Source organism: Artibeus jamaicensis, unplaced genomic scaffold (assembly GCF_021234435.1).
Source record: "Artibeus jamaicensis isolate MK-2021 breed Jamaican fruit bat unplaced genomic scaffold, CSHL_Jam_final contig_391, whole genome shotgun sequence".
Lineage (NCBI taxonomy): Eukaryota > Metazoa > Chordata > Mammalia > Chiroptera > Phyllostomidae > Artibeus > Artibeus jamaicensis.
In genome coordinates, this window is record NW_026521814.1 from 7615615 (window position 1) to 7642217 (window position 26603).

Here is a 26603-nt window from a genome sequence, read left to right on the forward strand (position 1 = left end):
GTGGGAAACAGACCAGCTCTCGGAAGGGAGGGGCCGTCTTTTCCTACTCTCAGTAACCACTTCAGTAAGATCTGGTCATACCTTCAAACACTCATAGATTAAGACTCACAAATAACTCCAAAACTTTTTTTCATTAAATTGGTTTGGTCTTCTTGCTCACCAATGGTTTTTCTAAAAAGTGGTCAAAAGAATCAGCAGACATTCACTTCCAGTACTGACTCCCTTAGGACTGAAGGAGAACTAAATCAGTAAAGGGACAGTAACATGAAGAAAGGAAAAAAAAAAACCCAACCTAGAGATCATCAACAGTAATCATAATTTAACCCTGGTGCCAGGCAGTTTATGAAATGTTCCCATGCTCTAGTATTTCAGCTGCTGAATTTGGTTAAGAGATTGTACTCACAGTTACAGGAATGTTATTGACCGTTTTTAAGTCCCTTCTGAATGTTACTGAGTTTAATTTACTAAAGATACTGTTCTTTGGAAACCCATGACCCACAACTTCTTGGCTTCCTTCATTCACAGAAGAAAGATTTAGTCACCACCCCGTGTCACAACAAGGGTGACTCAGAGCGAGGAGGGACCTGAGGCTTCCTTATATATACACAGGTACTCAGACCTTGCCAGGAGCTCAGGCGCCTGCATCTCAAGAGGATCAGCGAGGTCAGAGGGAGACACAGCGCTTCCTTCCCCCACACAGAGGACAGGCCGCAGTCAGCCCAGCAAGGCCACAGCAGCATCTAGGTCCCACCTCGTCTGTGAAAAGATAACAGGTAACTGAGTTTGTCATTTATTTCTCCATTGCTTTTGTCAATCTCCAAACTGCCTTTGATTTTCCTCACTTTTACAGAATTAATCAAGTTGTGGTCCATAATCAAGTTCATGCTATGGTCCATTGTGGCTGTAAAAAAAGATGTTAGAAGGCCGTGATGGGCAGTGAGTCCGTCTCATGATACAAGTGGTCTCAGAGTCACGGGCAGCTTTGCCTCGAGCTGCCCAGGTCTTTTTTTTTTTTTTTAACATTGTCTAGCATCCTAGGGCTACAATTGGATTTATGTCTACTTACCCTTTCTGTGACTATTCAACGCCATCTGTGAATCTTACAATGATTGGTCATTGGCAACTGGAGTGAGAGAGGCTCCAAAAAGAGTGGGGCTCTCAGCTGGGTTTCTTACTGGAACAACACGTTCACTTCTAGCTGCAGGGCTGATCTGTGTCCCCCGCTTTACCAATAGTATCAGATGTCATCTTAGGCAAACACACACCTGCACACTGAACTGGGTGAGAGTGCCTGCTGGGTCAGAAGGACACGGGGACATTCCTGTGCACAGTTGACTCCCGGGCCACTAGGATGACAGCAATAAACCTGCTTCAGACTGCACTCTCCATTCTGTGATCCAGTGGTTGGCATTTTACTTGAAACACACTGGCCTGAGGGCCCACTCCAAGTCTGTTTTCACTTGGACTTTTTTTAGGGGAGAAAGCCAGTTTGGTGGTTGCATTGCCACATAATCTCGGCAGCCCTTGTTTAAGACTTTATGATTCAGATGGTGTTGTGATGCCTTCTCTCAACGGGCTGGCCTTTAGCAGTTGGCGGGAAAGTTTAAATGAAATGCAATTTCAAATTGAAAACCAATTTAGGGAGGTAGAAATAGTTCTGGAATGCCCCACTACACTATTTGCTCCAGAGTGAGGGTTGCCCTTTATTTGTCCCGGTGTCTTTGGCATATCTCAGTTGCCCTAAAAACACCCTTGGCTGGATAAGACACAAAGGGATTGAAACATCATGTCATCTTTGCGCTGCGCTTTTGAGATCTGAAAACTGTGTCCAGTGTTTGAATCAACCCTCAAGGTTTAAATACAAGGAAAAACTAGAGCATACATTTCAAAAGGGAATTGGTCTTAAAACTCTTACAACAAATTTCACTGTCTTCAGGCACCATCTTTAAAAGCTCAGATCTTTTCTTCTGTTCAAAGATAACTACAAGTTTAAAAAATATGCTGAATATTTGAATGCACTTTCTCCATCTATACATAGCATTCTCTCTATATTCTAAGATTTCTTTGAAGCCTTGTAAGTATAAGCTACAATAAAATACAACATGTAATCTCTTCTAGTTTAGTTTAATCTCTTCTAGTTTAAAATAAAATCTCTTTTATTTTATCACTAAATAAAAATCTAGCAATTTTTATTTAGTGACCATAATTAAAGTAACCATGGCTTTGACAATATCTTTTAACCTGCCAATTCTGTCAGGAGGCATATGGGGAAAGTAATAAACCCAGGAAGGACTGAGACTAATTAATTAATAATTATGGATGTTATGGTGAATTATGATTTTAAAGTTTTCAGAAGAGGCAAAAGAAAATCAGAAATACTTTTATCCTTAGGACAAAAATGCCAACCGTAACTCTACCAGGTCTTCCCTACACTAAGAGGAGACAGGGGATCTACAGAGGAAGCAGATCTACTTAATGTAGGTAAATAATTTAGTGGTTAATTCACCTTAGACCACAAGTGCAACAAATTAAAAGTAAAAAAATATTCTACAAATTCCTATCAGTGTTGACTGATTTTAGTATTGTTTTCTAAAACAAAGCCCTTTGTGGAGTTATAAGGAAATAAAATCAAGTGGTATAGAAAGAACTCTGTGTTTCTCTAAAAAAGTATACTTCATAATGACACTGAGATGTTAGTTTCTTATGTTCTTTCTTTTTTTGTGAGACATTATAGTCTTTTTTTTAACTGTGTCATTTATTTTTAAAGGGCAGAGGAAGGTGTGTAAAAGAAGTGAAATCGAAGTATCTTATTTTAGGTTTTTTACTAGGAAAAGAAAACCACAAAGAGAAAGTTTAAAAAAGCAGAAGTTAGTAAGGAGGGCAATGTAGTTGCAATATTTTCCTGTAGCTGAAGTCATACGGTTACTCTTAGGGGCAGGTGAAATACAAAATCAGTTCTCCCTTCCTTGTTTCTTTCGAATCTTTGTGGCATGGTGGAGAATTCTGATAGAGTATTTTCATTCCTCGGATTGACTGATCACGTGCCCAACTCTTTGCAGTTTCTCCTCATTTTACAGTTTAGGAGTTCGGAGACCAGAGTTATAGTTCTATAGCTCTGACCAACGACCTTACATGTGATACCTAATCTACTTGGCTCACAGAAGGAGTTTAATCATTAAATGAGATCAATATTACTTGAACACTTTTTAAACTTTTTTGAAATTATCTAATTGGAAATGTGATGATGATGATGATTTTGCCCTGATATTTGAGAGGGCCCAAAGACTAACCTAATTACCACCAGAAATCTGGGGCTGGAGTGGCAACTTCTTTCTCCTGGGGCAGCGGACTAAAGCAGCAGAGTGGGGTAGGGGGGCCTAGGCATCGGTTCCAGAGGCAGCACTAACTCTGTCTTGAGCCACTTACCCTGCATTTCTGAATTAGTTTCCTCATCTATAAAATGGAGACAATTACATCATAAGGTTTAAACGAGATATTTACAGATCTGAATAGAGGGCTTAGGACATGGTGAGCACTCAATAAATCATAGCCATTACTGTCATTCCTGTCTGACTGGGTCACCTGGAAATCCTGAGGACCATGGTTTTCTCGGCCATATTCTGAAGTCAGTATATGACTTCAGGGCGCCCTAGGGGAGTCCACAGTGGCCCACATGCAAAGGCCCCAGCCAGAACGCACGCCTCTTACAGCAGCAGGATATGAGTAATATTTGTAAGTCACAAAATTTTTCTGGTAAGGCCATAAAAAAATAAACTCTTGTCAGTATGTCATTTCCAAGGCATCGATGACTGAATTTCCAGAAAAGTAGCTCTGGGTGCTGTGCCTTCCCAGACCTCCAAGACGAGGAAGCCCTAGACCAGCGGTTCTCAACTGGGGGTGATTTTGGCCCGAAGGGACACTAGGCAATGTCTGGGAACATTTTTGGTTGTCACAGCTGGGGAGAGAGTGACACTGGCATCTCATGAGTAGAGGCCAAGGGTGCTGCTGAACACCCTGCCATACACAGGACAAATAGTTTCCCGGCCACGGTATTGAAAGTGCTGAGGTTGAGAAACCGAGGCCTAGAGACTGGCAGTGCGTCAGCCTGCAGCTCCTCACAAGGTGAGAACCACAGACGCTGCCATCGTGATGCAGCTCTTCCAGTGCAGAGGGCATTTAGCCACTTTACTCCATCAGGTACTCTCCAAGGTAGCTATTTTCTCTCTTTTACAGATAGGAAACTAGAGGCCAAGAAATAATATGTAATTTGCCCAGTGACCTTCTGATGATAGAGGAACTGGGACTGGATCTCCGCTGCCTGATTCTGAGGCCTGAGCTCCTGACCCTGCTCTACACTCTGTGTGTGTGTGTGTGTGTGTGTGTGTGTGTGTGTGTAGTCTCAGCCCTTGTGCCAAGATGTTTACTAGCAAAGTAGCTAGTGTTTATTTTGGTTTAAGAAAAATTTGTTAGAGAACAGGCTGACAGAGTCCAGAAGGGAGAAGGGAGGGCATTTCAGGGGGAAGAGGAAGGGTTTACAGGAATAAGTATAAAGGACACATGGGCAAAAACTAAGGGGGTGGAAATGGGAGGGAGATGAGGAGCACTGGGTGGGTGGGCTGCGATGGAGTAAAAGACAGAAAACTGTACTTGAACAACAATTAAATAAATTTTTTAAAATAGTGAAAAAAAATTTCTATGGCCAGTTCATCAGAGGCTGTCTGTCTGTCGAGTGCTGCACCCGTCTGCCCGCACTGTGGCCTTGGGGCTGCAGAGATGCTCTCCTGTACTTCGTTCTCAACCCAAGCACCTACGGCCAGTGCCCTGCATCTCCGAATTGCTGGGATTAGGAAGCCACGTGGAGGTGACCACAGGAACAGAGTATGGCCAAGGCAGCCCTGTTAGTCGCTGTTACTCATTTACTTCTCAGTGATCAATGAACCAATGGGCCACCATTCAACTTCTGTGTACATAAGTCATGTTCCCAATAACTCTGACAAGGGCTCTGATCATAGCTAAAATATAATTAGAGGTCAAAGGTATGTGTTGGTTTGTGGCTGACTTGGTCCAATGACCTAGAGGGAAGTGAACTTTAGGGACTGAGAAAAACCAAAACTTTTGAACAATATTTGAGGTAAGAACAGGTTTTGCAAAACTGTAGGTCAAGGCTGGCAGTCCATTGGCTTCAGGCTTTAGACTGCAACACCCACATCTGAAATGACTCTTAGCCCAGAGGTAAAACTCATGAAGACAGCACGATTTAATATGAGTCCATCCTTAACAACTAAACAGCTCCTCTCTGTTAGCTTGTGAGCAGGTAAAAAATGGTTTTCGCCAGAGGAGTAGATTGACAGGGGGAAAGGAGGGGAAGGGAAGGGAAGGGAAGGGAAGGGAAGGGAAGGGAAGGGAAGGGAAGGGAAGGGAAGGGAAGGGAAGGGAAGGGAAGGAAGGGAGGGGAAGGGAGGGGAGGGAAGGAAGGGAAGGGAAGGGAAGGGAAGGGAAGGGAAGGGAAGGGAAGGAAGGAAGGGAAGGGAAGGGAAGGGAAGGGAAGGGAAGGGAAGGGAAGGGAAGGGAAGGGAAGGGAAGGGAAGGGAAGGGAAGGGAAGGGAAGGGAAGGGAAGGGAAGGGAAGGGAAGGGAAGGGAAGGGAAGGGAAGGGAAGGGAAGGGAAGGAGCATTTGACTGCTTTGGCTTGTGCTTGTGTTTTTGTCCAATAGTTGTGGAGGTGAACTTACCAAAAAGTGGAATGCAGAAAACTTGGTGCCCAAAGTCACCAGATTCTTGCCTATTTTGTGCATGGGACTCAAAGCAATCCAATGAAGCTTTTCTTAGGAAAAAGTTTTTATTTTCACTTGCCAAATTTTCAACATTTTACTTTGAAGTAATTTAGAACTTATGGCAAAGTTCAAAGAGTACTACAACTGAGATTTCCTAAATATTAACATATAACCATATTTTTATTTTCATTATCTTTCATATATATGTGTGGGTGTTAAAATGTTTATTTATTTATACACATATTTGTAACACTTTCTGAACATTTGAGTGTAAGTTAAAGATACGGTGCTACTTAACCTTTAAATATTTCAGTGTGTATTTCTTAAAAAGCAGGACATTTCAACATAATCAGAGTAAATCATCACAATTGAAAAACTAATATTAATGCAACATTTTTTTCAGATCTGAATCAAATTTTACTAGTTGACCTAATAATGTTCTTTCTGACAAAAGAAAAAAAATACTTTCTGGTCCAAGATCACGTTACATTATCTATCTCTTTAGTCTCCATTTATCTGGAATAGCCCTCAGTCTTTCTTCTCCTTCATGACTTTGACATTGTTGAAGACTGCAGGCCGGGTGCTGTGTGGAATGGAAAGCTGCGTGCCTCTGCTCGTGCACAGCGTGATCTGCGGCCTCCCCAGCGCGGTGCCTGGGAGGCCCTCAGTGTTTCCTTTCCTTCGTGACCTTGAGGTTTGTGAAAAGTGTGCCATGCCAGGAGCCACATGACCTCGGTTTGTCCCCTACCTACTGGTATTAATTTTCATTCCATATGTAGATATTTTAATGAAATTTTATATTTATAAATTCTACTAGTGTAGTATTTTGTTTCAGTCTGGTCTTGATAAATAATGATTTTTTAAATGTTCTCAAAATTGTGTTTTGATGTGTATATGCAAGGCCAGTAACATCATCCAAACCACTTCGCAGTGATTAACTAAGAGCACTGTCAGTGAAAAACAACTTACATTATATTTAACTCCCATAAAGCCAACTCAAACTCTAATTTTCTTCTGGCTTAGCTGTCTGTCTTGCCCATCTTCCTTGTACTTTCGTCATCTGTGGTCTTTGGACCCACTTTTTCATTGCTCCAATACTTTCATATATTCTTAAGCTTGATGCCCTTAACTCATTGGTTCAAATTAAAAAAAAAAAAACAAACCCTCACTTCCAGTGACCCCCCTCTCTGAAGCCTCTCTACTACCGCATAGCATTCCCTGTATAGAGTCTGTAGGCTTCATTTCAATTCAAATCCCAGGGAAGTTCTTTTAGAAAGGCAAATACTCACAGGCTTCGATATGTTCTAGAGCAGGGGTGGAGACTTGCTGTGTTGTTGTGATTTGGCAGGAGGGAGCAGAAAGGGAGCGGCAGGAAAACACTGGCTTGCCTTTGTGAAGCCTTCACAGACACGTTGATTCACGTGGTTATTTGTTGGATTTTTCCACAGTCAAATTACTATTGATTTTTAAAAATTTAATATGCATCTTATAGGGAGATTGTTCAAGATTCTATAATTATTGTTTCTCATCTGAGTTTCACCCACTAGTATTAGCACCCTTTGATCATTCTTGATTGAAAATATTGATTCTATGTCAGATGCCAAGTGATGGTTTTCTAATTCCATCATTTCTTTTACATTTATTAGTTGGAATATTAGTTTTTCTGTAAAATGAGGCAAATAATGTTCTCTGTCTAATTCACAAGGTTATCGAGGGGATCAAATGTACCCCAAGACACATTAAACCCTTTGAGTATTTGCCTTTTTCAAATAATGTCCATGGGATTTGAATTGCAATGAAGCCTACAGAATCCATTCAGGGAATATATTCAATATTTAGTTATTCAGTAATAATTTATCAAGGCTAGGCTTAAGCAAACACTACCCTAGTTGAATTTGTAAATATTAAATTTTCTTAGAATGTCTACATATATAATTTTGTGAGTTAGTTACATCCTCCCATAATTATACATTTTAATGTATTTACATTTTTGCAAAGGGGAAATCTTGCTGCAAGGACATTGATTTTCAACAAATCAGTCACCCCTCACAGGAAAGATTTGGGGAAACTGTACCCAGTTGTGAAGCCAGGAGAGTTTAAAAATCTTGACTGCTTTAGAAGTAATGCCAGCCATACCACGAGAATCAGCCAGTGTACCCAAACCTACCATAGTCTAGCATTTACCTCTGACTTGTTTTTATCAATTGACAATTCTTTTACTCTTTGTTTCTCTAGCTATAGATCTTTTATCAGGAAAAATGAAAGCAAAATCTAAATTTTCTTTGAGAAGTGAAGAAATATATTACATCGAGTTTTTTTTATCGCAAATGACCTGTTCTTTATAAAGCAGTCAAAATAAAATTGTGTGTATGTGGGCACATATGTATATGTGTAATTCTGTCTGCATGTGCTTATGTTCCTTATTAGGAGAAAAATATTTACATACACAAGAAAAAAAACTAGAAAAAATTACCAAAGCAAATGTGATAATCATTACTTTCTTTTAATTTTTTTCTCTATTTGCTAAATATTTTTTACCATGAGCACAAATCGCTTTTACAAGCAGGAAAAAATGATCAATTTTTATAAATGCTGCAAAAGAAAAGCCAGAAAATCAATTATAAAAAAAGAAAGAACAAGCAAAGTTTATAAAATTTCTTGGCCTTGCAAGTACTTTTTGAACACAGGGTCTACAAACAGACACAATTCCAGAAGCATCCATGGTCCTATCTATCCATTGTTCTCTATCTATGTAGCACTCAGGGCATCTCTTGATTCTAAGTGTGCATCTAGATCAAGAGTAAAGATTTGTAGATCTAGGGCAATGCAAGGAAACTTTCTGAGGTGAGGGGAAAGGAAACAAGGTCTCTCTCACATGTGTTGTTCTCTGTGGTCTCTCTTCCTTCCACAGGCAGAGAAAGCCAATACAGGCCCAGCGGAGGCTGCTGCTCTGTGGGGTGGGCCCTGATGATGTCCTCCTCTCCAGCTGTCCTGCAGCTGTGAGTCAGGAGGCCTGGGCTGCCTTGATGCACAGACCTGAGGCAGCAGACAAATGCCCTAGAGTTCTAGCTCACTTCCTCCTGCCGGATTAAACTATCTCAAGGTCATCCATCCTGTGTTATAATTAATGCTCTAATGGTTCTAATTTGAATTTCCTTTCTAATTTTGCCCACTCAGGACAACGTCTTATTCTGTTGTTCAAGAAAGAAGTGGCCTTGCCATATACAGGAAAACAATGCTCCTTTGGGTGTTAGCCCTTCTAATCTTTTGTGGTTTTCTATGGAACTATAAAAGACAACTAAAGATTGCAGACATCACTGATAAGTATATTTTCATTACTGGATGTGACAAGGGCTTTGGAAACTTGGCAGCCAGAACTTTTGATCAAAAAGGATTTCGTGTAATTGCTGCCTGTCTGACTGAATCAGGAGCAACAGCTTTAAAGGCAGAAACCTCCAAGAGGCTTCACACTGTGCTTCTGGACGTTACTGACCCAGAGAATGTCAAGCGGACTGCCCAGTGGGTGAAACAGCAAGTTGGGGAAAAAGGTAAAGGACATGGGAATGGGGGTAATGGAAGGGGTATTGTGAAGTAACTAAAGCTAAGTAAAATGCATTTGGGTACTAAATAGCGTTTCAAGAAAATGCCTCTTACTAAATATCAGCTACACGCTAGAGAAGACTAGAGAAATCTTAACCCCTGAGTAGTTCTTGGTTGCAAACTCTTCATGTGCACTAGAGGCACAGCCCAAGTAATCCTCAGTCCCAAGTCCCAGTGGGTGAGTTTAGAAGGGAGATGGAGGTTTGGCTTTCCCTGGTCTTCTCTGGTGAAGCACTTCTCTAGCCCCATGCACGGCAAAGGAACTAGGGGCTAAAATCTACAGGAGAACATGGGAACGATCCCTAAATTGCCATCTGGATACCTGAGACCTCTTTCTCCCTACAAAATGGTTTTAGAGCTTCTGCATTTTCAGTGGGAAAGATAGAAAATGGCCTGAGGATTTGAGTATAGGTGTCATAGATATTCAAGGGCAATGAGCCACTGAACCCCATTCTGCATGAGATTCTACTATAATGGCAGCATTCTGGACTAGAAGGCTTTTATAAGCCAAGCAAATGATGGGATATTTTAACCAAAAATAGATGTGAAGTAGATTGATGTTGCTCTTTTCCATACAGCACAGTTTATCAATATTCTTGGGCCTTGCCATCTCACAATGTCAAAAAATAGACTAATTTACTTTCAATCTGAGATTAAAAAGCAAAAAGTCTCACTGAATTCAGCATTTGACATTCAGAACCACAAAACAGAATGATTCAATTACTTCAGTTGAACTTCTCACCCTGTCTGCTATCACTTCCCAAAACTGCAGAGTATTTAAACGCAGGAGTATGACTAGGGGAGGAAATGGCACCATTGCGTGAAGCTGTATTTACACAAAGGGTGCCTGCACCATACTTTCTTTCTTTGCTCTCTGTCCTAGGTCTCTGGGGTCTGATCAACAATGCTGGTATCCTCGGCGTGCTGGCTCCCACAGACTGGCTGACAGTGGAGCACTACAGAGAACCTGTAGAAGTGAACCTGTTTGGACTCATCAGTGTGACATTAAATATGCTTCCCTTGGTCAAAAAAGCTCGAGGGAGGGTTATCAATGTCTCCAGCGTCGGGGGTCGCCTTGCATTAGGCGGAGGAGGCTATACTCCATCCAAATATGCAGTAGAAGGCTTCAACGACTGCTTAAGGTAAAGCACACATTGATGCATTAGGTGCAATAGCTGCTAACATTTACTGAGTGTTTACTGTGTACCAAACACTCTATTTAGTGCTTTAAATTATTCCCAATTTATAGATAGATGACCACATCATTTTGCTCTGTGCTATCAGAGAACCCCAGAACTCAAAATGAAGAACCAATTTAGCAAATAAACACCTTGTCTCAGTGCCCCCAAGCATGGATTTCTTTGGGTTTATGTTTGAGGTTTACTGGGATTCTTGAATCTATATGTTTATGTCTTTTGCCAGATTTGGGGAGTTTTCAGCCATTATTTCTTCCATTTTTGTTTTATTCTTTTGTTTTTGTTTTGTCTTACCATCCACTCTCTTCTCCTTCTGAGATTCTGCAACACAAATGTTAGAACTTTTGGTTTTGTCCCACATATGCCTAAGGTTCTTTTTACTTAGCCAAGTATTTTTCTTTCCACTGTTCAGAGTATATAATTTCTAATGATCTATCTTCAAATGCACTGATTTTTCTTCATTTTTATTCACTATTGAGTCCAACCAATGTATATTTTATTTTGAGTATTGAATTTTTCTAGTGGTTTAGTGGTACTTCAAAATAAGGGTCTTCTTCTCTATCTCACCTACTAATATCTGCATTGTAGGGTTCTTAAATAGCTGTCTCAGGCATTCAGTCCAGGTTCTGTAGCCATGTCCGATGGGAGAGGCAGGGGAAAGAGGGATGGTTAATCTATCATACCCGGAACCGCAAGATATCACTATCGGTAAAAATCCTCTAAATTGCAATAGGCTATATCAGTCAAGGTTCTAGTAAGAAATGGTGGCACATTAAAGTTGGGTAAATGGAGTAGAGATCATGTAAAGGACGACTGTAAACATGGGAGTCGAGTAGGGAAATCCCAAAGGACAGTGTAGTATCCAGGGACAGTGGGGCATCTCCATCCACAGGACTGAAGGGAGAAGACAGGGCACTTTCCAGAGCCTGGGTACATAGAGACTGTCACCCTAAGTTGAGGAATGAAATTCATTAGTGCCAATATCACAGGAGGAATAACTAGTCCAATCCCTTCCCATCACTTCCTCTGAGCTCCCTCCAGTACTCCCAATTGACCATACCCAACAAAAGCCCAAATATAGTTAACATAGGCAGGCCTCCCAGGAAGGAGGTCAGGCAGAAGGGTGGAAGAAACTGCAGGAGCAAATGGAAGGTGTCCAGATGAGTGTGCTATGATAAGCAAGAGAAAAGACAAAATTACACATAGTCTTTTCATCAATTCATCCATTTATTTATTCAACTAGTATTTGTTGAATGTACATGCATGTTAGAGTTCTGACTTATACCATGGGTCCAAGTTTAGCTTACTAATAAAAGGTTAGATTATTCTTGATTAATACAGACAGAGCAAATCCATTTTGTCATTTGATCATATTGCCAGGTTCGATTCTTCCAGAAAATAAACATGATAATGTCAGAACAATGCTTCTTCAATGTTAATGTGCTTATGAATCACCTTGATCTTTTCAAAACACAGACTCTAACTCAATGGGCCTGGGGCGGATCCTGCACTTCCAAATGTAAAACAAGCACCCAAATTCTGCCGGTGGTTCAGGGATTACACTTTGAGTTGCAAGGTCAGAGAGAACTGCCAGTTAGTCTCCTTGGTTGCCCTTTGCTTCCACTGTTGCAGCCACAGCATCCTAATAAAAGTTTAGATGTTGTAGGATTGCAGTGCAGCTGTGCCATGCTGGAAATTAGCCCGTAGAGAGGGCTTACATATTTCTAAATCACGGAACTACTAGCATCAGAGATGGTGCTGTGAGGCAGGGCATGGTGCAGTGGCAGCTCCGAGAGGGGTGCAGGGCAGCAGTCCTGTTGGGAGAGGTTTGGGGCTCTTTAAAGTTGCATTTGCCCAGCAAGCATACTGGTTTCATCCTGGTTTTACTCCCCTGGTAAGGTTAGTTGGGTGACTTAAAGCCATTTGTCCATAGAGTATGTTATTGTCATGAGTGGGTGAGGGGAAAAGCCTATTGCTTTCCAAATCCAAAGGAGATCAGAAGATAGGTGAGGAAAATACAAGTAAGTTGAAAAATAACATTTTTTATTTAAATACAAGCAACATATCTTTCAAAATATTTCAGGGTCAAGCTAATTTGCACTTGTATAAAGTATACTTCAAACTAAACAATAGGTAAGTTTCTAGAAAGCGGAACCTAAGATAAATTAAATCACATTTTAAGGTTACTGGTAGAGTTCTTAAAAGGTCTTATGGTAGAGTCATCTGTAAAATGAATAATTACTTCCTTATATATTCCCGGTAGAAATATAAATTAAATATAGAAAATAACGATTCATATAATGATTTGCCATACATTGTGTTATTTTAAAAAAAGGGGGGGGACTGTGATCTCCCCAAAGCCCTGTTGCCTGCAAATGCATAGTTGTTTGGTTTTCTGCAGTGACGTGTTGAAAGAGCTTGTTGACCTGCATAGAGAACAAATTAGTCGAATCAGGGACTGTCACATTATGTCCCTCAGGATATCCTCATTAGTGCTGCAATCTCCTCATGTTCCTGGAATGGAGGTAAACTTGTCCATCCAGGCCAGTCATCAGCCCATTTCACCATAAGGTACCTAAGTGCTGAAAAGAAGCTTGTCCTCAGCCCTGATGCTTGTCAGTTCAATGAGAGGAGGAGCACTGGGCTGTGGGTGGGTCTACCCAGATCTCTTTTCTGTTCTATCACTAAACCAGCCCTCACTTCACCACCCTGACCTTCAGGTCTGCAAACTGAGAGGGTAGAACAAGATGCTACTTTCCAATGCACCCAATTCTGTGATTCCCAAAAAAGATTTACAATAGTCACAAATGTTCTCCAAATAAACCTCAATTGAATGAACACCATCAATGGTTTTTATATTTTTGGTGTTTTGGCTTTTTCCACAGACGGGACATGAAAGCTTTTGGTGTGCATGTCTCTTGCATCGAACCAGGATGGTTCAAAACAGAACTAGCAGATCCAGTAAAAACGGCTGAGAAAAAACTTGCCATTTGGAAGCATCTGTCTCCAGATATCAAACAACAATATGGAGAAGGTTACATTGAAAAAAGTGAGTTCTGGGGTAGACCCAGGGTCCCCTGGGATTCCTTGTCCTAGGCAGCACAAAGGAGATCCAAATATAAGTGAAAAAATAAGGTTCTCATAATAGCAGGGATCTTAAATATGGTTCAGATATTCCTATTAATTTCAGTGTTATCTCTTGCTCCTCTGAGCATTTCCTTAGCACCAAGTTCTATGCTAAGCACCTCCTAAGTTACTCCTATATATCATTTACTCCTAAAAAAAACTATAGGAAATAGTGAGCAGGGACTTGGAAAGGTGAAATGCCCCGCCCCAGGCAATGCAACGCCCCCTGGTCAGGCTGGAATGGAGCCCTTTGTCTTCCGCTCCACGCTAAACTCCTCTTTTCTATAAGCACCAGCCAATCACTCAGGATTTATGGAAGTTACAAAATATAAAGCCTCTGGCCCTCAACTAGCTTATAATCTGGTTGACAACAAAAAGTAATCAAGTGAGACTGTAAAACAATGAGACTGTATAGCATGAAGAAAATTAACCTTTAGTTCTTAGACATAACCCAACCGCCCAGAAGGGTGCTGGATGGTGTGGTCTCTAATTGCCCAAGGAATTCAGACCAGGAAGAAAAGTTACTGGTTAAGAAGCCTTTCCGGAAGGCATTATGCTGAGTGAAATAAGCCAGGTGTTGAAAGAAAAATACCATATGATCTCACCTTTAATAGGGAGTTAAACAACAAAACAGACAAGCAAGCAAAATAAAAACAGATACACTGAAATAGAGAACAGGGGGACAGCGACCAGAGGGGAGAGGGGAGGGAATTTAAGGGGAAAAATGGGAGGGATTTAGAGGAACAAGTATAAAGGACACAGGGACAATAACTAAGGGGGGTGGAAATGGGAGAGAGCTGGGGAGCACAGGGCGGGTGGGCTGGGATGGGAGAAATAGACAGAAAACTGTACTTGAAAAATAACTAAATTTAAAAAAAATTAAATAAAGAGGTAAAAAAAGAAGAAGAAGAAGCCTTTCTGGGACAGGTCAGATTTGAATCAAGCCTAAAGGACAGGAAGGAATTATTTGGGTAAAAACTCTCTGGGGCAGGAATGCATGGGGAGTAGAGATGGAAGAAGTAACATGAGTCCAGAGACTGAGTCGGGATGGAGGAGTGATAATGAAGATTAGACTATGATGACTACTATGTAGTGAACATTTACTAGGTACCTGTCACCATTATGAGAGCTCTACACAAATTCTTTCATTTAAAATGCTTAAATAAGAAAGTAAATGCAATGCCCAAATAAACCCTGTGAAGTAGATACCACCTTAGCTTTATGGAAACTTGCCCAAGTTGCACAGTTGGTAAGTGGGAGCTCCAGATTTGAACCCGGGTAGCCTGATTTTGCCATTTATTCTTGGGCATCCCACTAATGTCAAGAGGCATTAAAGAGCCAGTCAACTTCCTGTATCAGGGCTCCACCTGCACGTCAAACTTCCTGGCCCCGTTAAAGTTGACTTCATACTCCTCAAACACTTACTGAGCTCCTGCTTGGAGCTGAACAGGACCCCACCTAACTCTGTGTCACTCCTTTCCCTCCAAACCCTAACCTTGCCTCTTCATCTGCAGGCTTGGTAAGACAGCCAGCCACCTGTGGCTAAGGTTCAAGGCCAGGAGTTCACAAGGTAGAGCCAAGACCAAGTCAGATCCACCTGGGGAGGTTGTTAGAAGACTGACCCCCCTCAATCACGCCACCCACTACACACAGAGAAAGAGGGAGACAGAGAGACACATGTGGGCATCAGCTGGAACACCTGGTCTGACACACTTCCCAGTGAGGACATGTCACTGCAAAGCACCGCCCGCCGTTAAATGCTGTTCCTCCTCACCTACCCACTCTAAAGTTTCCAAGTAGATTCAGGAAACAAAAGACTCATTTAAAAGAGCTTCTTCTATTTGATATGGACATTGATAGTTTTTAAATGCCTATAAATTTCATCATCAACTTCCATGTCAAAATAATTTTTGCACTGGGGTCTGGTTCAATTGCCCTGTCTCAAATGTACCGTACCACCTGGCTCTGAACCCAGTTTTACACCGGTTGTTCTCAGAGTTTTCCAAGTCAGGATTTGGAGATCAGCCAGGCTCACTGTCCCAAAGGAGACTGCAAATTTAAGCTCACCTTTCTTCATTTCCAGGCTAGAGTAATAGGAGTTTAACAGAGCCGCTCAGATTTATTACATAACCTCCCTCAGGCTCTTTGAACAATGTGTGGCTGCTGGGGCCTGAAATTGAAAGGAAGATTTAAAATAATAGATTTCCCTTGAAAAGACACAACTCAGGTGTGTTTTAAGAGTGCAGGAGTAATGCTCCAAGTCATTTCCAATCCCTCGATAAAACTCCTGCCTCTTTAAGAGTACCTTAACTCATTACTCAAACATTTCATTTACCTGATAACCAGGGTATCTTTAACTTTCTGAGCCAGGGCTTTTTGGTGATGCTTCTCTCTTTCTCCACTGGATTAAAGAGGCACGAGCACAGGAGCACCCCCAAATTTCCTATCAACATTGTCCTCCTTCAAAACAGATTTGAAATCAAACCCCTAACTTTCCAAGCTCAGGAGCCTAACAGACTTTATGAAGTATCTTTCCTTCATTGCTTTCAAGGAATGCTTCTCAAAGTCTTTGGTCTCTGGACTGGCGCCATCAACATCACCTGGAAACTTCACAGAAACACAAATTCTTGGGCCCCACTTTACACCCACTGGAGGAGGGACCCAGCAATCTGGGCTTTAACTAGCCCACTGGGAAATTCCACTGCCCACTCAAGTTTGAGCACCAGCATCACCCCATCCTTTTCTGAGAAATAGGAACTCATCACAACAGGCCTTAGTTATAATGGCAGATCCAAAATTCCCACATGTGCATCTTCCTCTTTGTACCCTAACATTCACATCCTCCCCTTCCCCTTCTGCCAAAGAGTAAGTATACTTTTTTCTCCTTTTACAGGTCTAGACAAACTGAAGGGCAGATCCTTTGAGAACAAGGACCTCTCCCTGGTGGTGGAGTGCATGGACCACGCCCTCACCAGTCTCTTCCCTAAGACCCGTTATATTGCTGGAAAAGATGCCAAGACTTTCTGGATACCTCTGTCTCATATGCCGACAGTTTTGCAAGACTTTTTATTGTTGAAACAGAAAGTAGAGCTGGCTAATCCCAAGGCAGTATGACTCAGCTGGCCACAAATGTCTGCCGTGGGCTATGGGTTTGACTGATATCAAGGACACATTTCCTTTTCAGTCTCATTCCTTACCTTATCCAACCTGGACTCATTTAGATCATGCTTCTTTTGACTAAGGAAGGGATCTCACCCTCCCTGGCAATATCCCAGGGAAGGGCAGGAATGACATATCACAAAGAAGGGCAGGCATGGTGCCTTGCCCAATATTTAGGCTTTGCATGCCTGGTATGATATAATGGAAATTGAAAGGCTTTCCCTCCCAAAATGACCTTCTCTACAGCTTATCCCATGCTTCCCCCCATTCCTGAGTGTTAAATATTTGTCCCTTATTAAAATGTTCAGAGATGAGTAGAATACTTTCATAGGTGGATTAGACGTGTTCTGTTACCTCCTGAGAATCAGATTCTGAAGGACTGGACTGGGTTCTATAAGCTTGGATGGGAGTGGGAGAAGGAAAAATAAGGAAGCATTATGGGACTGGTACTATAAGCTGAGGGACAGCAGAAAAATGCTAGGTAGGAGGGAAGAAAAAGCACTAGAAGACTGAAAAAAAAAAGGAATGGGTATAAAAGTGGAAGTAGGGAAGCTCCAAGGTAAGCCCGCCTGACCCGGACAGAGCGAGGGAGAAGGAAGAGCCCATCCAAGGCCACTGGGAGCTCTGACTCACACATGGCCATCTGGTAGAAAAGGGTAACAGCGGAGTAGCCCACCATTCCCAAGGGGGAAACACGTAGGGATGATTTGTGTTTATTCTGGTGATTGTAAATAGAACAGGACTAAAAATATCTGATAAAACTTATACCCGAGATGATTGGATATCCTGTGTCTCTGAAGCCCTATGGAGACACAGAACTCAATAAAAGACTCTATTAGCCTATTGCTACAGTGTTTGCAGCTCTGCTCCTTGTTCGCATTCACAGTTCCAAATTGGGTTGACCCTGGACCTGCACACCATCCAAGGGAATAGTTCTCTAAAAGGATGCTTGCCCAGATCCCAGGACACAGTATCACTCACAGCGTTCTGTTGAATATTTACAAGGGGAAGCCTGAACTGTCAGAATTCAGTGTTTGTTGTGCAATCATATAGAGTGAAAGAGCCAGAGAAATTATCTGGTGCCAATGCACCCCCCACCCACACTGCATACTTATTGTGAAGGAAATATTTAAATCTGCTGCTGAAAACCATATCTATTTAAATACAGCAGTAATTCTATTTTCATTCACCTTTATGGAAACATCTGCTTATGAAGGAGTTTCCTCCTTTAAAATGTACAACATATTGATAACTTTGAAAAATCAAATGACCAGTGCTGTCAGTCCACCTGGATTTACATGTTGTCACTCGAGGGAAGATGTACTCATCCTTTCAACACGAAAATGAAGGAAATGGCAGCAAGAATCAGGTAGAAGAATTTCCAGGCTAAGTTAGCTAAATCATTGTCACTGCCTCTGTGAAGTCCCAGCTTGGCCCCTGGCCCTACGCACAGTTCATCTGTTTATCTCTGACTTCTTCTGGTTACAATTAACCCCCTATGGGTTAGGTGACCCTCCTCGACTTGTCCTTGGAGCTGAAGTTCATCAACGTTGTTTTCTGGGGCTCCTTCTCGCCCTGAATTCCCAGATCTTGGCTTCATTTTACCACTTTAAAAATGTCTGGCCTGCTGCTTCCAGACCTTCCAGCCTTCAGGGCTATTGTAGAATCTGCAAGAACCTCCTTGGCTGAACTTTAACCATTCCAGTCCTGTTTGGGGGCCTACCTAATGGTGTTACTTTTTTCGTTTTGCCTAATAAAAGCTATATTTAAATGAAAGCTTTCAAATATGCTAGCACCTCGAAAATAAAACCAAATATACTCACCCGACAACTTTTAAGGCTTTTAAAACTAAATAAAAAGGTGGGATGTTTGGAGTCTAAAGCCGTAAGTTGCAATAAAAGCCCAAGGGCAAAAGCGAGGTGGGCGGGACAACAGAAGGTCACTGCACCAGGCATCTGAGGCACGAGTTCTTAGACTTTGCTCCATCTTGACATTGCTTGTGTTCTTCTTTGTGCTCTTGGGATAATTATTTTTATCTATAGTATTTGGGGACACACACATGCTGGGCACTTTGCTAAGTACTGGCCTATAGTATGAACAAAATGAGTATGGTCCCTTCCTTCACTGAGCTTAATATAATCCAAAGGCTGAGGCCACTACTCAGGATGCCTCAGGGAGCTTCTGCAGGAATCTGTGGCCAAGATGAATCAAGATGTTTTCCTCTACTACTTCTGGCTTGGTGGGGCGGGGATCCTTCCTCATTCAGTTCAGAAGGACCAGGAGAATCTCCCCGACTTCCCCTCTGATCTGGTCTCACAATCTGACCATGTCCTAAGGAGCCATGTCTGGACAGCCACGATGCACTCAGATCTGGAGTTTCTGTCCCCCCCGCCCCACACCCTTTCCCAGCTCAGCAGCAACTATTGGACGTTGGATCTCCTAAGAAGGTCTCCAGTCCCTCTGCTTCTCTTCACCTTCAGTGAACTCATCTGTTCACACTACCATCGTCTCCTACCTCAGCTACTGCATGTTCACCCCTGTGCCCCTTCAGTGATTTTCCCTCATAGAATGGCTCAAATTGAAATCGAATCATCCTACATCTCTCCCTGCCACCACTTTCTCAAACCCTTCAGTGTGTTCCCGCTGCACTTCAGATAAAGACTAAAGTGCATAAGATAAACTACGGCACCCCAGCACTCCTCATCCGCCTCACTTTAGGCGTCTGTCCTCACTTTGCCGCCTTGGGGTCTTTGCCCATGCTGCTCTCAGGAAGGTTCCCATTTTACCTGCTGGTCTAGTTTCCTCGCCCTACATCTCTCATCCTCTTTTTTGGGAAGCCCATACAATTCCAAATTCTGACTGCTCCCTTTTCATCCCAATTATTGTAGGTTCCCATCTTATACATTCTCACCATGCCCTGTAATTTATGTCAGAACACTTATCACATTCTTTAATTATATATTCCTGTGGTTAGTTAGTTAATCTTGGTCTCCCCTATCAGATTTTAAGTTCTGTAAAATCAGGAATCATGATTATTTGCTTATCTTTGTATTCCCTTGCCTACTGCATTGACAGCACATAGACCAGTGTTCAATAAATATTTGCTTAATGAACTCAGATATCAGTATATCAACATTTCTGACCAAGGGGCAACCTGTCACTTAAGATCAAGCTTGTGGCATCAGTGTGTCAGTTCATTTCAAATCCTGTGACTTTCTTAAGCCTTTGAATGCTTCTACAGGGGCTTCTCACCTCTGGTTCCACTATTAGCCTCCCTCAGAGACTCGTCAGTGTTGCCATAGTGACTTATTGTGACCCCTTTGTCCAGAAACACAATCAGGGAGCCTGCCTCCACATGGAACCATCTGGGGCCCAGTAGTCACAGAACAAGACCATCAGGGATCATTTTCTCCATTTCTCTGCCTATAGACAAGACATGTCTCAGCCATCCAGGCTGAAGAGAACCTCTTCAATTTAAGATCTTTCCAGAAACTCCGTAATTTCCGTGGGCAACCAGCCCATATTTAATAAGGAAAATTTCCAGGAGCTTCTAAGAAAAATGATCAATTTAGGCTCTTCCCCATACTATGAATCCCAATAATTCTCAAGGACATGAAAGATTAGGGTCCCATCAGTGCAGGGAATGGCTAAACATCCTCAAAATGAAAAGCTTTTTAATGTCTAGAAATTATCTGTGACAACATAAGCTCAGCTACAGTTTATAAAGACGATGCTGGTTAACATATCATGAATTTTCACATGTTGAAAATAAGATAATTCTGTTGATATTCGTAACATTGACATTATTCCTCAAGTCCATGGTTCATTTTTTGAAAAAATATGAGTAATTCCCTTTATAGTATATGAAGCACTAGAATAGTCAGGGCGGTAATACAGATTCTGCCTGAGTGGCGTATCCAACTCCTTTTAGCACCCAGTACCCGCCCAAGAAAGAACCAGATCATAGCTCTTGCCAGCAAGTCCCCAGGAACACACAGCACTCGGGCCTGCCACAGGTTGGGCAAGGCAGCACAGCGTTCTGTCACCACCCACAACCACCAGGCACCCCGAACAGTTCCATTTCAGTGCCTCTTGAGAAGCTGAGTTGGAAAGGATCCTACTGCAGATACATACCACAAACCCTGGGTAAAAACCACTCAGTCCCCTGCCTAAGTGACATATTGACTCTCTGCCCTCTGGGTCTGTTTTTCCTACTAGAGATGACAACTAGAATTGAATAGGATGTCACATAAGCAATGGTGGTGCTCAGGTTATGGAACAGTTAATCCAGACAACCTGGCTTCCCCCAGATATAATAAGAAAAAATAATGATGGTGATTTTATTCATAACGGTATGAATACTTCATACTCATTATATTCTTAATGCATCTGTGTATTCCATAAGTGGTTTCACCACCCTAACCACATATCAGGCATTTTTGTTTTGTTTTGTTTTTTGGTTTGTGGTGTGAACACTTACCATGAGATCCACCCTCTTCGTGAGTGTACAATATTGTCAGTTAGAGGCATGGTGTTGTACAGCAGGTCTCTAAAACTTAATCATCTTGTGTGAGTGAAATGTTATACCCTGTCCTTAGTAATCACCACTCCACTCTTTGCTTTTATGTGTTTGGCTATTTTACATATTTCATGTAAGTGGTATCATTCAGTGTTTGTCCTTCTGTGACTGGCTTATTTTACCCAGCATAGTCCATCCATATTGTTGCATATGAAAGATCTTCTGCTTTTTTAAAGTAAAATAATATTCCTTGCATGTGTATACCACACTCTCCTTATGCATCATCGGTTGACGGACATTTCAGTTGCTTCCGTATCTATTATGTATAACACTACAGCGAACACGGGAGTGCAAATACCTCTTGGAGATCCTGGTGTCAGTTCTTCTGTGTACATACCCAGAAGCGGAGTTGCTGGATCCCATGGCGCTTCTATTTTTAATTTTCTGAGGATCCTCCATGATGTTTTCAAAGCATCCACAGTTTTACCTTCCCGCCAGCAGTTCATGGGGTTTTTGTTTCTTTGTAACAGAAACATTCACCAACATTCATCTTTTGTTGTCTTGACAATAGCAATTCTAACAAGAGCAGGATGATACCTCATTGTGGTTTTGATTTGCATAGTTTTATGATTAATAATTAGTGCTGTGAAGGAAGTTTTCATATATCCATTGGCCATTTCTACATCTTCTTTGAAGAAATGTCTACACAAGTCCTTTGCCCATTTTTTAAATTGAGTTTTTTGTGTTTTATTTTGTTTTGTATTGCTATTGAGTTAAAGGAGTTTCTCATATATTTTGGATGATAGGTATGCTTTTTAGAGGTGGGGAAATGAAGTCACAGAAAAGTGAACAATTTTCCAAAGCTCATACTGCTAATAAGCATGGGCCAGGGTCCAAACCCAAACAGTGTGGTGTCAGTGTGCTTAGAACCACTGAGTGGTACCATGTAGAAACCAAGGCTCACAGTGCGCTTTCCTAACCTGCAGTACTGGGTCTGTGAAATCAAGACCTTTATTAAAGTCATATCACATGAACCTTGCCTGGGCAATAGTAATTAAGCATTAGGGTGATGTACAATTTTGACCATATATAATTTCAGGGTGTTTTTGTTTTTCTGTATTCTGTTTTTACATTTTTCTCACTTATGATAAAATAACAAAAGCACTTATATATCTTATCTTTTTGCAGGTCCTTTAAGTTTTCTAACTAGATTTCTAGATTCTCCTTCTGTCTTTTTTCTTTTGTTGTTGTTATTGATTTTATTTATTTGTGGTTAATATGGTTGTTAGTTGTTTCAGGAATTTGTATGTAATTACATCATGCTAATCTCAATGAAGGCTTTCCATCACCTGTCATGACCCAAGACCAACTCTTTGAATCTTCTGACTTTCAAGATCAGAGAGAGGAAAAAGGACAGAAGACCACGATCCTATAAATGCTGTTTCCCTGTAGCTGCACCTTTTCCAGTGTGGAGAAGTCATGCTGTAAGGACCCCTGGGAGGTCAGGGAGCAGACCGTCCCAGTGACTGTGGCCCACTAGCCCTGGCAACACTAATGAGAGAAATGAGGGCATCTCAGCTGGACCCAGGTCAGGGCCTCCTGGTGCTAATGCACTGCAATCGGAGACCACGCCAGTAGATGGCTAGACACTCTGACTGGGCCGGCAGAGCGCATGTAGCCTCCTACGTCTCCCAGAGGTGTTTTCCAGTGACAACACTCCCAGTGTGACAAGCTTCTGCTCCAATATCACTGAAGACGGGGAAGGTCACCACCTTCTAATGGATTAGCTCTAGTTAATAGAATGTTCTTTAATTGTTTTTAAGCCAAAATCTGTCTATAGCAAAGAGAGGGGGAAGAAAGGGCTACTGTTTCTGCAAACGTCATGATAATACTAGTTCGTGTCCGCTGGACCTTTAAAATGAGCCAGGGTCCACCCAGAGAACTGCTCGTGTGTTTTCCCGTGTCAGGATTGGCACAACAGGTACTTCTATTGTCCCATTTTACAAATGAGGGGACTCATATGCAAGATTCTTTCATCTCTAATAATCTGTGGTTCCTAAATTTCTCCTTGATAAAATGCAAGTGGAAGGAAGCAAGGAAGGAAGGAAAAAATTAGTGAGTTTTAAAACCCAAAATGTTTTCTTAAAGTTCATTCTGGGATTGTGGGTCCATCTTAAGTAAATAAATAAGTAAAATTCTAGGAACAAACCCCTCTAGAATTCTGAGTGTTGAAAGCATAAGACAAGCCTCCCAGCCCATGCCCTCCCCGTGCCCTTGGCCCTGAGAGACGAGAGGGCAAGGGCATGCAGGCACTTCTAAGTTTCCTGCTCACCTTCCACCCACTGCTGCTAACGGCTTTCTAAGAAACAGGACTGTTCTTCATGAGCATACATGCAAACAGACATCTTCACACTTTACAAATTCCAGTGCATGTTCTGAACTAAATAAATAAAGTATCTGGATAGGAAACTCTCTAAGCGCTCAAGTCTTGATTGGCACCTGTGGCTGCACCAGGCATTTCTCCTCCCAAGTGGCCTGGAATCGCACCCGAGCTCTGTCCTTGAGAGGGCCACTTCTAAAGTTGAGTTAAATGAAGACACAGAATTAGGTTTGGAAACCCACCAGGGAAATACATGAGAAGACAGAATCTGTGAGTTCTAACCATGGATTAACAATATGAAATTATACAGGGAAGACCCAGAGCTTTGCTGTGCTTCCCAAAAAAGCAAGCGTGGGACTCAGAGCCACATAACAGAAATGACTGAGAATATTGCGCAATAGCCAGTCGAAGTGAGTCAACAGTGTGATGCAAGGGTATGGTGTAACAGCCTACCCCTGACCCTGTGCCTGCTAGGAAGAGAAAAGGAGGTAAGTGACTCTTTGACTTTGGTTAAATTTTATGTTAACAACATATAGAGCAAGGTTGGTTGTGGTTATGTGTTCTTGCAGCTGCTCAGAGCATGGGTAAAATTTTGCCATCACCACGGGGAACCTCACTCTCATGTAGCCACAGACATTCCACACAGGCTGGCCAGGCGACCAGAGTTATCTGAAGACCATGTTAGCAGCAAGAGAGCTGAAGACTTTGGAGTCATTTACTTGGAAGAAGAGCCTGATGGGAGACCGGGCAGCCCGCTTGAAGGGGCCTCCCTATGAAGCAGGAATTCAACTCCTTCAGGTGGCATAGAATGGTTGGGCCAGGGTCTTGGGTGGAATTCACACAGGGTTCAAGTTTAGCACCATTTAAGAGGAGCTCTTCTGCCAGTAAGAACTTGACTCAATGGCAAGCACAGCTGGTGGGTGGGCACAGGTAGGACAGCCCTTGGGGTAGAGATGCTGGGAAGGGATTCAAGCAACTTGGGGTCAGGATGGCTGGCTTGAGTGACATTTGTAGATTCTCCCAAACCTAAAATTCTATGACCGAAGCAGGAGGCTCTCCTCAAATATGGCTTGTACCAGTGTAGAGGTGGCTAAGAATTTCCAGTCTCCAAAGCCTGGAAGAGGTAAGTCAAATGTCCCTCACCCACTTCTCACAAGGCCTAAATGTTTATGTCCTCAAGCCTTGAAAGCTTACCATTGCTTATGACAATGAGAAAGGAGAGAAAGAATGGTCAAGGGGCAGCTAACAGACTTCGAGGTGAACTTTAGCTGAACTTCTACGTGCAGAGGTAGCCCCAGGGTCAGCACAGGGAAGGGGAAGCTAGTAGAATTTCTTCAGGCTTCTGAGGATCTTGCAACCTGCGTATCTTTGGCCAATTTAGTTGTATCTGTGCAGTTATTCAAAACATGTGCTTACTTTTTTTAAATGATTATGGTTTAAATAAATAAAACTATGCAAAGTACGTACAGTGAAAACCTAGTTTTCTTTTAGTCCCTACTTAGGAGGTTTTGTGTGTCCTTCCTGAGATGTGTAGACAGATGTTGATGTACAGATATCCTCCTCACACTGGTTTTCACACAAATGGTTGCAGTGCTAGACTCCACACGCTTTTCTTTGTAACATGCAAATTTAGTGAACAAAAGAATAGGAAACCTTTAAGACAAATGTTCACAGTTTCCCTTGTAAATCTGGCCTAGCCTTAGGCAATGGACGGCTACGAGCCCATCCTTTTATGTCTTCAGCGCCTGAACTGAACAAACACACAAAGTCATTAAATCACAGTGCTGCTGCTCTTTCATTAAACACGGATTACAGTGTGCCTTCCCTATACCCTGTCCTCTCCAACTTGGGGCAGCAGCGGTCCTCACCCTGGATGAAATGATAAAGATGGCTGTGCTGACTGTAAGCAGTTCTTCAGACTGTAATGCTATTTGTCCGTTACAAGTGACATCACCAAAGCATTAATGCATGATCATGAAAATAAGTTGTTCTTCCCTGAGAGAGGTTAGTCAACCATTTCTAAGAAACCAGTTAGAAAACACTGCACTTCTTTTTGGGAATCTAATTCCTGAATAGGGTTTGATTCACTGAGGGTCCATTACATGTCATGACCAGTCAAGGATTTCTGGAAGTTAGACACTGACTAAAACCTTCCTTCTCTTTCTTTATTTCTTAAACTGGTTCTTTCTGCCTTTGGAGATGAATTCCCTGAGATCTGCTTACTTGCCAAGAGTAGCAAATGAGGCATTAACAAAGTCGCCCTGTTTGATTCCCAAAGCTAACCCTCTTAGGCACTTCCCGGTAAGTAAACTACTTCTCTGCAGTGTGGACATGGAGCCACCATGCTGACTGTCTCTTTGAAGTGAGAGAAGGGAGCTGTTATGGGATAAAGTGTGTGTCCCACCCAACTCCCTGCAAAAGAAAAAAGATGCATTGGATTCCTAACCCTCAGTAACTCAAAATGTGATCTCGTTTGGAGACAGGGTCTTGACAGAGAAATCAAGTTAAAGTAAGGTCATTAGGGAAGGCCCTAATCCAGTATGTCTGGTGTCCTTATGGAAATGGAAATTTGGACACAGGCAAATACTCACAGAAGGAAGACATGTGACTGAAGAGAAGGGAGGAGACAACCATCTACAAGCCAAGGAGAGAAGCCGGGACAGATCCCTCTCCCTCACAGCCTTTGGGAGGAGGCAGCCCTGCCGACAGCTTGATTTCTGACTTCCAGCCTCCGACAGCACACTTCTGTGTTTAAGCCACCTGGTGTGTGGTATACCCCATTACAGAGTTGTGTGACGGTGCCAACATGGCATTGGCCTGGCAGAATCACGGAGTGAAAGCAAGCCTTAG

General features: G+C 42.2%; 1 protein-coding gene across 3 annotated transcripts; it reads left to right on the top strand.

The window, feature by feature from the left end:
* Positions 1-640: 640 nt before the first annotated feature.
* On the top strand, positions 641-17699 carry DHRS9 (dehydrogenase/reductase 9). 3 transcript variants are annotated; one of them, XM_037140693.2, is made up of 5 exons: positions 641-773; positions 8951-9321; positions 10257-10515; positions 13455-13618; positions 16589-17699. In XM_037140693.2, exons 2-5 carry the CDS (start codon positions 9009-9011, stop codon positions 16807-16809), a joined length of 957 nt encoding a protein of 318 aa, XP_036996588.2. In that variant the 5' UTR covers positions 641-773; positions 8951-9008; the 3' UTR covers positions 16810-17699. The 3 variants fall into 3 exon arrangements, with proteins under 3 accessions (XP_036996588.2, XP_036996589.2, XP_036996587.2); XM_037140694.2 differs by lacking the exon at positions 641-773 and adding an exon at positions 5055-5131; XM_037140692.2 differs by lacking the exon at positions 641-773 and adding an exon at positions 5141-5314.
* The last annotated feature ends 8904 nt before the right edge of the window (positions 17700-26603 follow it).